Source organism: Macaca nemestrina, chromosome 6 (assembly GCF_043159975.1).
Source record: "Macaca nemestrina isolate mMacNem1 chromosome 6, mMacNem.hap1, whole genome shotgun sequence".
NCBI lineage: Eukaryota > Metazoa > Chordata > Mammalia > Primates > Cercopithecidae > Macaca > Macaca nemestrina.
Genome location: NC_092130.1, coordinates 173,526,971 through 173,544,687, shown reverse-complemented (window position 1 = coordinate 173,544,687; position 17,717 = coordinate 173,526,971). Strand labels below are relative to the sequence as shown.

General features: G+C 45.3%; 1 protein-coding gene across 1 annotated transcript in view; it reads left to right on the top strand.

Annotated features, from left to right (window-relative positions):
* Positions 1 to 17,717, top strand: part of LOC105489474 (adenylate cyclase 2) — a 425,178-nt gene that overhangs the window by 404,408 nt on the left and 3,053 nt on the right. The window contains exons 23-24 of the mRNA XM_011754299.3: positions 9,292 to 9,406; positions 15,904 to 16,028. Of these exons, the coding sequence (XP_011752601.2) occupies positions 9,292 to 9,406; positions 15,904 to 16,028 (240 nt within the window). The remainder of the gene's footprint in view (positions 1 to 9,291; positions 9,407 to 15,903; positions 16,029 to 17,717) is intronic.

Genomic DNA, 17,717 nt, shown 5'->3' with positions numbered 1-17,717 from the left:
GGAATATCAGTAGGGGCCCGTTAAAAAGACCTCGTTTCCCCTCAGGACAGTGGCCTTTGCTGTGGAGCCTGCCCTCTGCTGGGCAGACCACAGAAAAACAGAACACACTTTCTGTGGACGGGCAGGTTCCCAAAGAGAAGGGCTGAGCACGGTGTATGAGTCCCTCTCCCATACCCACCTCCCATGGGAAGAGTGAGAGCGGGGAGAGAGGCAGCAGGCACCATAACAGAGCTCCCTCTTCCAGGAATATCAGGAGAGGGTCCTAGTTTCCCACTTAACATTCATGCATTCATGGGCAAAGAGTAGAGTGTGGATAGACGTCTGACCCAAGAGGGAAACCTCGCGTTCTTCCAGTTAATTGGAGTGATATGTATTCCACTGGTTCTCCTCTTCAAGTGGTTGCCCTCAGATTATTATTTTTTAATGAGTATGCATTACTTCAGTAATAAAGAAAATAAAAGAAACAAACAATAAAACAGACCCCAGAAGAACCTAGCCTTTGGATTCTGAGCAACACCTTCTCAAGCCATTACAGAGCCAGTGACCAAAGGAAAACTGCTGTGCCCTCTGCATGGTGCTGTAGATTTTTAATGATTAGGGTTTCTTCCAGAACATTAAAGTGTTAAAAAATTGAAAAAAAAAAAGTAAAATCAAGATACTAAAATGTACAACATTCTTTTACTTTTAAATATTATATTTATAATCCAAACCAGAACTAATTACAATTTTGCTTTCCTGGCTTTCATGGAAACAAATATATGCTTCTCCAATGCCTTTAATGTTCTGGAAAACACTGACCATTTAAAAAATATAACATTAAAACATGTATAGAGACAGGCATTTTTCTTATTGCCTCAGGCTCTAAAATGCTCAGCACAACACTGTCAGGACCTATCTGTCTTAGTCTACTTGGCCTGCCAGGCAGAATACCACAGGCTGGGTGGCTTAACCGACAGAAATTTATTTCTCACAGTTCTAAAGGCTGGGAAATTAGGTGTCTGCTAAGGGCCCCTCTTCTGTCTTAAAAACAGTAGCTTTCTCACTTCTCTTAGGCCTCCCATGGAGGGGAGAGAGACAGACAGAGAGAGAGAGAGTTTCTCTCCACTTTAAAGAAGGCATGAGTTCTGTTGGATCGGAGCCCCACCCTTATCATCTTAGTTGACCATAATTACCTCCTTACAAATCCCTCTCTTCAGTACAGTCACCTGGGAGGTCAGCACTTCAACATATAAACTTTAGGGAGGACACAATCCTGTCCACAGCAGTATCTTTATTTAAAATGTCATGGTTTTAGTTCATCTTGAATTTTTCTGCATTGATTTTGGTTTTTAAAAATGTTGCACTAGGATATTATTTCTCATGATTTTTTTAGCTTTTTGCACCTTCTGAAGTTTCACCCCTGAGGTGAGTGGCTCACTTACCTCACCCTTATCCAGCTATGACTTGGAGGCTTCTCCAGCTCATCTAGTGAGGGCCGTCAGGAGCACTTCACCTGATCACATCCACTCATCCACTCCAGCCCTTTGCTCTTGGACGGCCAACTACCAATCCTTTGGCAGGGCCTCGGAGTGGGAGATCTTTCGAGGCATTACCAGGTGAAGACCTGTTCCACATTCAGTGTCACTCTACAGCCCGTTACTCTACAGCCCAGGGTGCGTGTCTGCCTGTTCTTCCTGACCCGAACTCTGCCTCCATCAGATCCAGTCTCCTGGATCTTCAAGAAAAGTATCCAGGTCTTTTCCTTTCTGCAGCCACACTTTATAGACTAAGAGTTTGTATCCTCTGCCTTTACCTTTCACCTTCTACTTTCTCTCTACACCTCCACAATCCTGCCTCACCAGTGCCATCAGGAATTCTACTCTCGATGACCAAAAAAAAAAACACTTCCAGATTCCAAAATTCCCGTCCAATCACATTCTCTGAGAATTCGTCCTGGGTGACGTCCTGTCTGTGGGTGGCCGTTGCCTTTGCCCAGTAATCCTCCCTTGGCTTTTAAGCCCTTCCATTGTCTGGCCCCAGCCTGTGGTCCCTCTCTGTGGGACATTGTAATATTCTTTCCCCAGCCCCTCTTTGTCAGGGACCTCTCCTAAGACTTTATCCATCCCCTCTGCACGTTTGATCTCCACCAAAACCTCTATCCACTGTCTTGACCATTGGGCAGACTTGGATCACTTCCAGCTTCCTATAGACACTCTGCTTTCTAACACTACTGCCATTTTCTTCTTGTCCTCCCCACTTTGGAAACAGAGCACCAATCCTCTGCCCCAGCCCACTGCCCTGACCCATCCTCTACTTCTCCCTACAGTCTCTACACCAGCCCTCAAACACGCATGTGCTTTCGTGCAGACCAACCTGGGTTCTATCCACATCCTCTTCAGGTATGGTGCACCCATGTCCTGTAGCAGCACCACCTGTGGTGGTTGTTAGAGTGGTTTCCAGGGACAGCCCCAAGCCTACTGTGTCTCTGGGGTGGGTTGGGGACCCCTATTTCCACTAGTTCACCCAGGTGATTCTGACGCTCACAGAAGACGCCCTGCCTGATCAAGGAGCCGTTCAGAATCTCACTCATCACAATGCCAAGGCTCCAACTTTCACAGAAGGCTTTCCTGTGCCCTGACCTGGGGAGCTTTGCCTCACCTGGCTGTCTGGGTCCAGATCGTATTTCCTTTCTTCACTGTTTGCTACCTGTTATTTTCAACTTTCCTGGAAGTATATGTTTCTTAGTCACCATCCAGACTACAGCAGGTGCCGTGTCTTATGCAGTGGCCTTCAAAGTCCCCAGCAGGGCCTTTAAGTGATCACCCGTGTTTGTTCAAGGAGTGATTGCACCTGTGCCCACTCCATCTCCCAGACAGTGTGTAGCTTCCTTCACTCTGTTTTACAATCCTTCCACTTCCAATGCAAACCCTCTGATTTATTTCGCTGACCTTGTTGAACCTTTACTGAATGGCTCCTGAGCCCTTACAACAAGCTTAGGAGGTAAGTAGTAAAACTCTTTGCCCATTTGAAAGTTGGAGAAACTGAGGCATGCCCTAGGGAAAACAAGCAGCCATAGAGTAGGGCTCAGACCTAGGCACTCTGGGTGTATCTGTCTGTCCAGAGCTCCGCACGGCAGCCTCTGGTGCTGCCTCCTGTCGTCCTTGGCTCACCTGCCCCTCCACCAGCCCCCACCCTTTCCTGAGCATCCCTGCATCCCTACATTTGTATCTATCCTATTCACTCATCGCTGCTCCCAGCCCTTTAGCAAATCCCTTCCCAGGAGCCCCGTTCCTCCACCTTCAGCTGCCCCAGCAATGAAACTTGACTTCTTAGTTATCCTTGAATGACTTACTGACTTCAAACCCAGCCACTGTTGTTAACACATGACTGTTTTCAGGGTAGAGTTGAAAGAGCATGACTGTCAAACGAAACTGCTCATTAATTAATATTATAGCTAAGTGTTCTACACTTCTGTTACCTTATGCATGAAATGGTGATCACGCCCGTTGCATGAGGCTGTTGGGAAGACTATATTTAGTATGCAAAATACTTAATCGACTTCATGGGCATAGTAAGGAATAAAAATGCTAACAGTAATAATAATATAGTTGTGGTTGAACCATGTTTTGCATATTGCTACCATTGCTGCCTCAAATAGAACAGAGATAAGGGTTTTAGGACATTGAAATATGATATGTCATCATATCCATGAAGGGAAATTCTCTCAGTACTGTATGTGCTATTTGTGATTACAGCACTTAATTAGATTCTTTACAAGGGCATCCTAGAAATATTTTGAAGTGCAATGAATGTATTCTGAAATGAAAGTTCATTACAATTGATTTGGGGCAAATAACATACCTGATAAATATTCATGCTAATACTAGTTACTTTTATAAGAAATGAATGTCACTTTGACCTTTTGTAACTGGCCCGAAATGGGCTTAAATCTTTGCTTCTCTAGTTATAAACAAAATACTTTCTATTGATTGTTTAGCCAAATCTTTAGTCTGGCAACAAAAGATATTCAGTTTACAAAATATATAGGGTAACCCAAGGATTAATGTCTTTTTCTTAAATCCAAAAAGAGGCAATTATCTGGGTAATAGCCTTTTGAAATTTAGCCTTTATTTGTAATTACCTCTGCATGTTCTGTTTGCAGTAACAACATACCTACCCATGGAGAAACAAGTGCATAGAAGTATATCAGCACCTAGTGAGGCAGGGCTTTTGTGCCTGGCTCTGTTTTGCCTCATTTGTACTTTATAATGAAATGATCCATTCCAATTTTTTGCTTAAGTCAACAATGTGGCTAAACGGTTGCATTACATGTAAGAACTGATTGTTGTTTTTAGAAGAAGCAGGCATTTGTCAAGAAAGGTAATATTAAACTGTAAATGGGCTCTCATTCATTCCCTGAGCACACTCCCTGAGGTGCTCTCATTTTCTACCGACCACTGAATCCAAGCCAGGGTGTGAGGTAGGCACAGACAATCTGGGAAGATTAGAGGGATCCTGTCAAATGGGCCAGAGAGGAAATTAGGAGTCATTCAGAGACCATCCCTACCAGTGTCATAGTAGTTAAGGGGTCCATTAAAACTAATAGCCCCAGTTCCCTTCACTGGTAAGAATCAAGAATAGCTTAGGTCTCTGTGGAAATGAAAAGCAAAAAATCCTAAGTCTGTGTATTTTTGTGCAAACACCAAAGCTGTCATGATGTGTCAGAAGAAGAGAGAAATTTCCTTCTGCTTTCATGCTGTTAGCAGGAAACTCAAAAGTGAAAGAAAATGAACTGTCCCTCTTCACTATACATACAGAGAATCTCAAAGACACTTAAAAGGTCAGACAAATTGGTCGTTGTTAAAGCTGTACATAAGTGGGAAAGTACCACACTTAGCCATAAGACAATACTAGTATCTTCCTCCTAGATGGCTGTCATGTCAAGCAGAATGACAGGTATCTCTTCACTATCATGAAGGAGACTAAGACCCAAGACCCAGGGATGCAGGCTGAATGCATTGCTTGTATCCATTCATTCAATCTTAACTGAAACCCAATGAGATAGGGAGTTGGCTGGGTGCAGTGGCTTGTGCCTGTAATTCCAGCACTTTGAGAGGCCAAGGCAGGTGGCTCACCTGAGCTCAGGAGTACGAGACCAACCTGGCCAACATGGTGAAACCCTGTCTGTACTAAAAACACAAAAAATTAACCGGGCATGGTGGGTACACAACTGTAGTCCCAGCTACTTGGGAGGCTGAGGCAGGAGAGTGGCTTAAGCCTGGGAGGCAAAGGTTGCAGTGAGCCAAGACGGTGCCAGTGCACTCCAGCCTGGGCGACAGAGCAACACTCCATCCCACACACACACAAAAGGTAGGGCATTATTGTCCCATTTAACAGGTGAGGAAAACTGAGGCCCAGAGAAGTTAAATGATTCTACCAAGGCCGCACAGCTAATGATTGCAGAAACCGGAACTGAACCTATTTTTGCCTGACACAGGCAATATTCCATTAGCAACCCTCTCCCAGGTAAGCTGATTATCACAGCATGCAGTTTTGATGCTCAGCTGGGAGAAGTCTGAGCATAAAAGCTGAGAAGTCTGATGAGATCTCCTAGAAGCCCGTCAGGAGAACAAAATGCTCCTTAGATAACAATCCCCAGTTCCCTTCCAAATCAGATACAGGGGAACTTGAACACCAGAAGTTTTTCAGCATAGAACACAGGGCCAGGCACATAACAAATGCTCAGTGAATATTTATGGAAGGAAGAGGGAGAAGAGAGTACAGAAGAGGAAAGTTATGTTTATTTTAGCCTGAAAGATTACCTCGATTATTACCAAACAGACACTTGGGTTATAAAATCGTCTTGGTAAACATGCATCTACTTTAAGCAATGTTCCTTGCTGGTGAAACTTCCAAAGCAACCAGTTTATAAAATGTGTTTCAGGGAACTGAGTAGTTTCTCTCTGTAGCTGGAAGCCCATTAAATATCTGGGGATATGTAACATAAATTATTCAGATCATAGGAGAAATAACTGCTTCCTACTGCCATCAGATATTTATCTAGAGCACACTTATGAAGACTTGTTGAAATGAATTGAGTTCTTCTAGAGACTGAACATAATTTTTTCTAGGGTTTGCTAAGCCCAAATGAGTTATTGATGTTGAATTAAACTTCATTCCCAGAACTCAATCTCTTCTTTTATTACTGAGGTCACTTAAAACCTCCAATTTAAACCATCTGTGTGAAAACAGATTGGGCAATAGTTTCTCAAGGGGCAGAGCTTGTCTGCTGCACCTTGGTTTGGTAAAAAGCAAAATCATTTCTCCCATGGCAAATATGTCCTCCTTACTTGGACAGTTGTAATTTTTACTACACAAGATTTTGCTCGTTGATTTAACAGCTTGTGCTTCCTGTTAAGGAGGAAGATGTTTTCCAACTGACTGCACAAGCCTCCAAATCAGGTTTTCCCCATAAGTCGCAAGACAAAAAATACTAGTGAGCTATGATAGAAAAGACTAACTGTTCTTAAGAAATGGCATTCTGAAATTCCACCACAGTTAGCTGACAGTCAACTTTATGGCTCCAATTTTGTAGTTATATGGTTTTTCTCTCATGACTCTGAGTTGAGAATTTACTGCAATAGTTCTATTTCCCTTGACTTTTTCTGGAATGATATAATTCACCTGAGGATAGGAAGATGTCCTTCTCTCTTGACCAGAGATTTAGTTCTTCTTCTCCATTTATATTTATACTGTTTAGTGCAGTGATTCTCAACTGGGAGCAATTTTATTCCTTCCCCATGCCCCCCGGAGCATTGTCATTGCCAGTAGAGACATTTCTGGTTGACACAATGAGAGGTGAAGGATGCCCCTGACATCCAGTAGGCAGAGGCCAGGGATGGTGTTAAACACACTGTGACATGCAGGACAGCCCCCAGAATAGAGAATAACTCAGTTCAACCCAGTTCAAGTGTCCATGGTGCCAGGGTTGAGAAACCCAGCGTTGGTGCAATCCCCCACATGCTCCTTATTAAACTCTGTGTAGAAGAGATGAATAACCCCTTCTTCATTTTCCTCTCCCCTTCAGCTACCACCTTGGGAGTAGCTTTTCTCTACCTTGCCATCACCTTGAATAGGTGCTTATGTCTACAGTCTCTATCTATCTTCTCACCCATCCCTTCTGAGTCTCTGAGAGTTGGGCTTTCTCTTCACTTTCCATAGAGGATGCTCCCCCAAGGTCAGCAGGTGGCTCCTCTTTATCCCCAGACCTTTCTTCATCTCTGATTTAGCTCCCTTTCGGATCCAACACTCATCTCAGAAGTCACTCCCTAAGGCCCACAACTGCCTGATGTTCCATTTCTCCTGGCCTTCTCTCAACTGTTTTCCAGTGTGCCTTGCTGGCTCCCCTCCCCTCGACCTGTGGCCTAGCCAAGGGTGTATTCCCAGCTCAACCCTCTACTATCCTATTCTCCTTTCTTGCCATGGAGGCTCCACCTGCTGTAATAGGCACATTCATGATCCTTCCTGGGTGCGTGCTCCTCAAATGCACAGTGGTCAGCTTTGACCTTCCGCCAAAGCTTAATGAGTCCCTGCCTGCATTCTTCCCAGCCATTTCCTCTTGGTGATCCTACTGCCAACCTAAGTATAGTCATTCAATAAACATTTATTGAGTTCTTCTTCTTTGTCAGGGACTTTATTCTGCTGTGGAGACACAGATTAATAGAGCAAGGTCTCTACCCTGGTGGAGCTCACAAACCAATGAGGGATGCCGACTTGAAAAGACACACAGCCCTGGCTTCCGAGCTAACACAGATGGCCATTCGGCCAAGCAGCCATGCCGGGCAGGCCTGGGACTGCATGTCAGTGAAACCTCGAAGGCCCAGCAGCTCACCAGGCAGGCTGGAACAGAAACGATTCTCCACACCATTTTGGTGCACAGAATCATTAAGTATTGGGGGAGCAGGAACCTTCAGGATATTTAAATGAATTAAATGAATTCTATGCATATAGTAATAATGTAACAAAAAATAGAAACTTTTAAAAGGTGAAATTCAAAATATAAATATAGTAAGTGCTACAAGTTAATGTTAAATATAAACAGGTAACAGGAATGATCAACAAATTCATAGGAAATCTGCAAAGAAATGTTCACTTCTTCCCACTGGGAAATCTTCAGGACTTCTCTCCTTCAGCTCTGTGATTCCCTCATCCTCATGGGATGACACAGCCCTCGAGGACGAGTAAATGAGGGAATTGTTACCCTCTATATTAGTTTGCTAGGGCTGCCATAACAAAGTACTGCAGACAGGGGGCTTAAACCACAGAAGTTAATTGCCTCCCTGTTCTGGAGACTGGACAAGATCAAGTCATCAGCAAGGTTGGTCTCTCCTGAGGCCTCTCTTCCTCCCTGTTGGGCCTCTTTCCTTCTCCTTGTGTCTTCACACAGCCTTCACTTTGTGGGTGACTGGGTCCTGACTGCCTCTTCTTAAAAGAACACTGGTCATATTGGATTAGGGCCCACCCATATAAGCTCATTTTATCTGAATCACCTCTTTAAAGACCCTGTCTCCAAATATGGTCATATCCTGAGAGACTGGGGTTAGGACTTTAACATATGAACTTGGAGGGACACAATTCAGCTTAAAATCCTCCATTTCAAGGCCTAAAAGGGCAAAAGGAGGGGGATGTTCCCAGAGCTAGAGAGAGCTGCAGTGCAGAGACAGTAGCTGCCACCCGGGGCAGTAGCCCTTGTCCTCCATGAAGAAGACTGACCCCTGTGGAAAGCATGCGGTGAGCAGGGAAGAGGAGGAACGAGGCCCCAAGCCTCCTCCCCACTCTCTTTTTCCGCAGCATCTCCCAATGGGCCATCCCCACTGGCTGCCCAAGGACAAGGAGCGGGCACCCCCTAGCGGTCAGGCCACCAGAGCTAGAGCCCAGCAGAGAAAGGCAAAGGCCAGCTGTGGAAGGGAAAAGAGGGAAGAAGGCGCCAGCCCCTCCTCAAAGCCAGCTTCCCTTGGTGATTTTTGGACTAATACAGTATAGGTTCCCCCTGGTCAGCCTTAGCCCACATCATGCTTTTGGCCTGAGGGGGCCTGAGACACGGAAGTCAGTGTCTCCTAGCGCCTCCTGTCTCACCTTGGCCACACAGTGCTTCCTTGAGATGGGATTTGATTCTTACAGAACGTCTGCCGTGCCTTGCAGCATTAGAATTTGCCAGCATTCCTTTCGGCCTAAAGCTCAGGTTTGGGATGAAGGGGAAGTTTCCCGCTGTGATGCTCTAACTTCCGTCCGCCTGTGTGTGTGTGTTCTCAGGAGCCCGAGCGGCAGTACATGCACATTGGCACCATGGTGGAGTTTGCCTTTGCCCTGGTAGCGAAGCTGGATGCCATCAACAAGCACTCCTTCAACGACTTCAAATTGCGAGTAGGTACGTTCTGCAAAGAGGTCTCAGTTGTGGCAAAGATGTGGAATAAGGAGTAAGTCATAGGGGACATTGATGATCCTTTCAGTGTTGGAGTAGAACAATTCCAAATGCATCCCGTTGCAAGACTGGATGACAGAAGGAAGGACACTTTTGGACAAATTAGAAAAAGCACCCCTTTGATTGGACCTAGGCTGCCGGCACTCAGCCAAGGTCCCGTCCACAAGCACGGCACGCACAGCCTTGAGCTGTCGTGCATTGCTCATTCACTGTGAGACATCCACAGAGAGCAGCTGCATTATTTTATGGGCCGTTGCCAATGAAACTGGGACCTGCCACTAACGATGAGATGCATCCATATTTCAGAGATGTAAATATGTTTTGTTTTCTTTTAAAAAAAAAAAAAAGGTAGGTCTTAGAATTGTTGCAATACAGTCCCAGCTTCCTGGGGCCACAAGTTGTAAGACCACCAAATGTGGGGTAGGTTCTGAAACTGACAGCTTTTCAGATTGTGTTCAAATCCTAGAGAGAAAAAATAAAAATCCAGCTTTCTTTATAATATTGTTTAAAAAAAATAACCTTTAGGCCTGGTGCGGTGGCTCATGCCTATAATCCCAGCACTTTCGGAGGCTGAGGTGGGAAGATCACTTGAGTCCAGGAGTTTGAAACCAGGCTGGGCAACATGATGAGACCCCATCTCTACAAAAAGTAAATTATTTGAGCTCGGTGGTGCACGCCTGTAGTCCCGGCTACTTGGAAGGCTGACGCAGGAGGATTTATTGAACCCAGGAAGTTGAGGCTGTAGCAAGCCATAATGGTGCCACTGCAATCCAGCCTGGGTGACGGAGAGAGACCCTGTCACAAAAAAAATAAATAAATAAAAGTAACCTTTGCTTGGTTGAAAACAGAGGCTTCCAGATTTCTAAGTTTTTAACAGACTTTAAGTTGATTTTTTTTAGCATGTTTCATTACTTGCCTTTTACAAATTGTTATTTTTTAAAATGTGTGTTTTAAGTCATCAAGTCAACACACAGCTGGGTCGCGATGTGTGCACAGTTACTTGCAACCGTTCAGATTTCTAAGAGCTTCCTTGACCATGTTATGGTTTTCTTGGCAACACATTTTGCTTCTTCTGACAGTCAGTTTATATAAGAGCAGTTCAGGCAACAAATTCCATCTGAATGGTTTTTAACACTCTCTTACATACAAATTTCAACTTTAAAAGGAAATCTACATATTTAAAGCCATCTTCTTCTTTTGCTATGGGTATGTCCTGAATTTCATTTAAATCCAAAATATGTTACATCTCTTTCACAAATGAGATGTGTTTCTCTCTGCTTGTACTATTAGTTGCCAGTGTTTACTCGTATTTTCCTTTTTTTTTTTTTTTTTTTTTTGAGACAGTCTTGCTCTGCCACCCAGGCTGGTGTGCAGTGGCACGATCTCAGCTTGCTGCAACTTCCACTGCCTGGGTTCAAGCAATTCTCCTGCCTCAATCTCCCAACTATCTGGGATTACAGTCCTGTGCTACCGCACCCAGCTTATGTTTGTATTTTAAGTAGAGATGGGGTTTCACCATGTTGGCCAGGCTGGTCTCTCACTCCTGACCTCAAGTGGTCTGCCTACCTCAGCCTCCCAAAATGCCATACTTTTCTTTCTACTTTCTCACTTCTGTGCATCATAAACCCCTATTGGGGGCGCTACCTTACACAAAGATGAGATGACCACACCAAACATGGGCATGTCCCTTTGACCCCAGAGACTCTACACTGTTTTGACAGCTTGGGAAATGGGCTCCTCAAATTTTGCTACTATGCCTCTTTAAAAAAAAAAATGTATTACATGAACATATTAGTCAGGGTTATCTAGAGGGACAGAAACAATAGGATAGATGTATATATAATAGGTTAGATGTATATATAATAGGTTAGATGTATATATAAAGGAAAGTTTATTAAGGAGTATTAACTCACACAATCACAAGGCGAGGTCCCACATTAGGCCGTCTGCAAGCTGAGGAGCAAGGAAGCCCGTCCGAGTCCCAAAGCTGAAGAACTTGGAGTCTGGTGCTGGAGGGCAGGAAGCATCCAGCCCAGGAGAAAGATGTAGGCTGGAAGGCTAGGCCAGTCTAGTCTCTCCACGTTCTTCTGCCTGCTTTTTTTTTTTTTTTTTTTTTTCTGAGATGGAGTCTCGCTCTGTTGCCCAGGCTGGAGTGTGGTGGTGCTATCTCGGTTCACTGCAAACTCACCTTCCCGGGTTCACACCATTCTCCTGCCTCAGCCTCCTGAGTAGCTGGGACTACAGGTGCCCGCCACCACACCCGGCTAATGTTTTATATTCTTAGTAGAGACGGGGTTTCACCGTGTCAGCCAGGACTGCCTGCTTTTATTCTGGCCACGCTGGCAGCTGATTAGATGGTGCCCACTCAGATTGAGGGTGGGTCTGCCTTTCCCAATTCAGTGACTCAAATGTTAATCTCCTTTGTCTGCACACTCACAAACACACTCAGGATCAATACTTTGCATCTGTCAATCCAATCAATTTGACATTTAGTATTAACTATCGCAGTGGGAGAATGACCTCTTCTATTATCAAACTTAGAGAGACCAAAGTAATATTGCCCTGCACTGCAGCATGGGACCAGAACGACTGTTTGCCAGTCATGCGTACTACATCCAAAGTGCCATTTTCCTGGTCTAGACTTCAGTGATATTGTTCAGATTCACGTGAACTCTTGAATGGACCTCCGTCAAGTCGTGTTGATTGACACTCAATGCCTACTTTACCCTGATTGTCCAATAACTGATAAGCTCTCTACCCTCAACCCCATATATCAGCCTTGTTAGATTTCTAAGGAAGCCTGAACTCAACGTTTCATTGGCCTTTGAGTCTCTCTTTCCCCACACCCTCAGTCTCTCCCAGGGAGGGGCTTCCCTGCTCTACCTCCATGCACCACGACATCCAGAGGCAGTTCAGGGATAGCAACGCAGAAGAATAATATTGCCGACAAAAGCGATGGGACAAATAATGAGGTGAATTCCCTCCTAGCATCCTTTTCAGCATATCAGGCTGTAGAATCGGTTGGAACCACAAATCAAGCAAACCCCTGCACTAACTAGAGATGGCCCTGTTGCCAGCAATAATCAGTCCAGGCTCTTCCCCAACCCCAGAGCTGCTGACCAAGCAGGGATCAGCAGTGGCCAGAAGACAAGCTGAACTGTCAGATGCAGTGCTGGAACTGCAGGCCAGTGTCCAGCGGCTGACCCCTGGGTGCTCTGACCTGTGCCAGAGCTGGAATAAATTATTTGAGATGCCTAAACCAGAAGTGTGTTTTCCTGAGTACACCACAACATCAAAGGAGAATTTATTTCTTACCTCTTTTGTACCTGCAAAGGTACTGTTTGGAACCGTATTGGGGCTGTTTCCTGACCTAACTTTCCATTGCAAAGGGGAAGCTTTGGCCGAGTGTGGTGGCTCACTCCTGTAATCCCAGCACTTTGGGATGCCAAGGCGGGTGGATCACGAAGTCAGGAGATCAAGACCATCCTGGCTAACACAGTGAAACCCCGTCTCTACTGGAAAAAAATATATATATATATTGGTGGCATGGTGGAGGGCACCTGTAGTCCCAGCTAGTCCCAGGCTGAGGCAGGAGAATGGCGTGAACCCAGGAGGTGTAACTTAAAGTGAGCCGAGATCACGCCACCGCACTCCAGCCTGGGCGACAGAGCAAGACTCCATCTCAAAAAAAAAAAAAAAAAATTTTAATAAATAAATAAATAAGGGAAAGCTTTGCCTAAGATCTACAATCAGCTGTAGCAGACTAAGCAGTTCAGCAGTCAGAAATTAAATCTCCAGAGATACCCTCATCAATATACAGTCCAACTAATGCAGGAAGGTGGGGGTCCTGGACCCAGGAGAAAATGTAGAGGGAAGAATCAATTAGTGTCAGTATCCCTATTTCTATATCTATGGTCCTCCTTCCCCTGACTCCCAGAACATCCACGGTCTGCGCATTTGCAGTTCATGGGACCAGGAACCATCCTGCCTGTTAAACTGGAGCTGGGAAAGAGCCCCGGCTGCTTCTTGATTAGAGAAGTTGATTAATCTTTTGAAGCTTCAGCTCCTGACAGCAGAAGCCATATCCACCTTCCACACAGGGTCAAAGCTCAGATGTAGACATGGAATCGCAGTGGTTTTATAATTGCAGTTATTAAAAGGGGGAGGTCAGCACAACGTCTGTCACCTCTGTAGTTAGCAGTGGCCCAGGGCACCTGCTCACCTGGGGAAGAAACACTTCCTCAACCTCCACCTCCCAGGCTCAAGAGATCCTCCTGCCTCAGCCTCCTGAGTAGCAGGGACTACAGCCATGCGCCTCGTGCCACCACACCTGGCTAATTTATATATGTGTATATATATATGTATGTGTGTTTATGTGTGTGTGTGTGTGTGTATATATATATATATGTATTTGGTATCTAACGCCTGGATACCCCAGGGTCCAGGAAACCTTGGACAAGAACTGGGCCAGCTGGGCTGAAGAGAGCTGGCTTCAAGCATGGCTCCAGCGACCTGGTGGTTAAGTTTCCTTAGAGAACACAGTGCGTGAGCAGGCTTATGTCACCCGGGACTGACATTCCTCACTCTGATGAACGCTGAGCAGTCAAGCCCAGCTTCAAGGGGGCCAAGAACCCAAGCGGCAAAACCTGACAGGCTTTCCGAGGCTCGCCTGGAACCTGGCTGTGTGTCCCTTCCCCTTCCTGTGGGAGAGCTCGGTTGCTCTCCCGCTGATGGCCCTGGCATTTCCTCTAAGTGGGAGGTGCTCAGGGACCCCCTCAGTCTTCTCTCTTCTACCCTCAACTTTTCCCCTGCCAGTCATCTTCCCATGAGAACAATTTCCCCAGATTTGTATCCCATCAAAATCTCATTCTCACACATGTCAGGATTCTTTCTTAATGCTGACATAGATGGGATCCCTTGCCAGCAGCAATGCAGATTTGGGATAGTCCTTTGGAAAATGGTTTAGAAATGACAGCCATCACCACAAACACAAAAACATGTTCTTCCTGAATTCAGCAGGCTCGCCAGTGGGGATGCTGTCCAAGGCAGCGAGCCTCAAGGTGGGAGAGGGCCATGTGCCCAGAGCCTGCTGTGGAGTTGGGGGAGTCGGGGCCTCGGGAGAAGACTCCATAGAGCCACCCACCTGCCTTTGGGGCCTGTGTCTGCCACCTGCTCCCTGTGTGAGGCCACTCCCTCGGCCTCCTGGCCTGCATGCCCTGAGAATGAGAGGAGTGCACGTATATCTGTAAAGCACTGAGAACAGCACGGGGGAGTGGAAAGTGCCCTGCTGGTGTGGCTGCGGGGGTAGTTGTGCTTGTTCTTTCAGCACAGAATCAGGGCGAACCCTAAAGTCCAACAGTGGCAGAATAGCCAGTGGCATACATCCATGTAGTGCAGCCATTTAAAATAAAAACGTTTGCTTCAAAATCAACATTTACTCTAAAACACTTGCAAAATAGTATAGTAATCATCTCTTGCCTAAAACTGTATAGCAACACAGAAAAACCACTGTATTATGTTTAGTTTTGATGTCTTGTTGTTGTTGTTGTTGTTGTTGTTGTTGTTGTTGAGACAGGGTCTCCCACTTTTGCTTAGGCTGGAGTGAAATGATGCTATCTGAGCTCACTGCAACCTCCACCTCCCAGGCTCAAGGCATCCTCCTGCCTCAGCCTCCTGAGTAGCTGAGACTACAGCCATGTGCCATGCGCCACCATACCTGGCTCCTGGCTAATTTATATATATATTTGGTAGAAATGGAATTTCACTATGTTGCCCAGACTGATCTCAAACTCCTGATCTCAGTCCACCTGCCTTAGCCTCCCAAAGTGCTGGGATTACAGGTGCACCTGTAATCCTTTAGTTTTTTAAAGCATACACATTTTATCTTATGCAAAATGACAAATGGTCATATAAACATGAATCAAGGTCTAGAAGATAAAAGAGGACAGATATTTTAACATTTTTGAGTAGGAAAAATAAGAGGAATTATTTTTCTTTGTTTTAGAATTTCATGAGTTGGGCTTATGTTTGTTTAATAATGATGATTCAAGAATGGTCCTATGAAACCATCCTGTTTAGACAGTAGCCATGGCCGGGCATGATGGCTCATTCCTATAATACCAGCACTTTGGGAGGGCAAGACAGGTGAATATCCTGAGCTCAGGAGTTTGAGACCAGCCTGGGCAACATGGCAAAACTCTGTCTCTACTAAAAATACAAAAAAATTAGCCAGGTGTGGTGGTGTGTGCCTATAGCCCCAGCTACTCGGGAGGCTGAGGTGGGAGGATCGCTTGAACCTGGGAGGTGAAGGTTGCAGTTAGCCAAGATTGCTCCACTGCACTCCAGCCTGGGTGACAGAGTAAGACCCCATCTCAAAAAAAAAAAAAAAAAAAAGACAGTGGCTATAAGATGAATCTTGCTAACTCATCTCTGATGTGGCACAGGTATTAACCATGGACCTGTGATAGCTGGTGTGATTGGAGCTCAGAAGCCACAATATGATATCTGGGGCAACACTGTCAATGTGGCCAGTAGGATGGACAGCACCGGAGTCCTGGACAAAATACAGGTAATGCAGTGTGTGGTCTGCACTGCCTTCATCAACCATGTCTATTCTCTTGGGATCCATAAATAAGTATAATAAGGATACTAATATATTAAAACAAAGGAAAAAAGTAAACCTTGAAATTTACTTAAATCTTTTGGAGAACAATTTTTGGGGAAATGTCAGTTTCTGCATTGACTGTTAACAACAACAAAATTCTAACAATATAAAGGCTATTGCATTTGTGGAAACAAATGATCCAGCAGCAACCAGCATGATGGCACAACAGCCCTGAGCATTCGGTACGGGAGTGGTGTCCTCTTCCACCTTTATTACTTCTCCTGGTGCCAATACCTTGAACAGGACTTTGCAAGCGAGAGGGATCATGCATCCAAAACCAGACACAACCCCCCACCTTCTTCTCTCAAGCTGAATTGGGATGAGGGGAAGTGGTAGGCTGGGGAGAGGTCAGATGTGAAATAGAAGGTTGATATGAATGGCAGTGCTGAAATCCACCCAAGGGGGAGAAAGGAAGGTCTGACAAATGAAAAGCAGTGGTTGGAGAAAACTAAAATTATTTTGTATGACTATTTCCATTGCTCATTAAATCAATTATAATCATGGTTAAAGTATGTTACAATAGCACTAATAATATATTTTTAAAAGTATTTTAAAATCACCGAAAAGATAATAGAAAAAAAAGTCTGTTACTAAAGCTGTGCTGAAACTAGTCTAATCTTCTCATGCAACTGCTCAGTTGATGACGCTGAAACTATCCCTCAACTACAAAAGAGCAGTGGTTCAGCCCAGGTTGACAGTGACAGAATATTCCGTACCCATGTCCTGTGCTCCTCCCACGCGCTGTGGAGACTGCTCAGTTGCCCAGCTAGAACAAGAATCGTGGGGCGTTTTGGCAGCCTAGTCTAATCATTTCCTGAGGGTACCAAGGCTTCCAGGACTTTCTGCATAAACATCGCTAGCCACTTCCGATGCCCAGGGATGCTCCAGCAATCCTGGACAACCCCGGTTCTTCTCTTGGCAGGGAAGAGAGGCCTGCCCCTACCAAGGGCTCACTTTCCCACCTGCAGGCCAGCCCATGTCCCCAACACAACACCCGGAACAGTCCAAAGATTTATGGCAGTTTTTAATATGCTTTCCAGCTCCCCAAGAAGCTTTCAAGCACTTGGGATAAGTATCAAAAGCAATTTAAGTGAGGCAGGTCATGGAGAGTGCTCCCTCCTGGAGATCGTAAATCTGCTAGAGGTTGATGTTTGAAATGTGTTTGAGCTCATGTGTGTCTCGAAGAGGATATTGGGCTTCATAAAGCTCCATGTGACTCAGGGCGGGTCAGCCACCTGCAGCGGCTCCATTGTCTCTGATCCCTGGAGGGAAAGAAGACAGGTTTCTGCCTGTCACTAGGGAGCCATGTTTGTAGACCTGTGTTTGCTCCCTTAGCACAGGAGCTGGAAGGGCTGCATTTGGGTGGGTTTTTAAACCCGAAGGTGTGGCTTGCTTCCTCACTCCAGTAAGCTCTTTTTTCCATTTATGTGCAAAAAATAGTGGTGAGATGCCAGGAAAATCAAAAACGATGCCCAGACAATTAATAAGCTTCTCCTAGGCCTGAGGAACAGGTTCTTTTTATTAAAGGGCATTTAACTCCCAGCATGCTTTCTAGCCTGGAAACCCCGAGAACAGCAGAGCAAGCCCACTCAG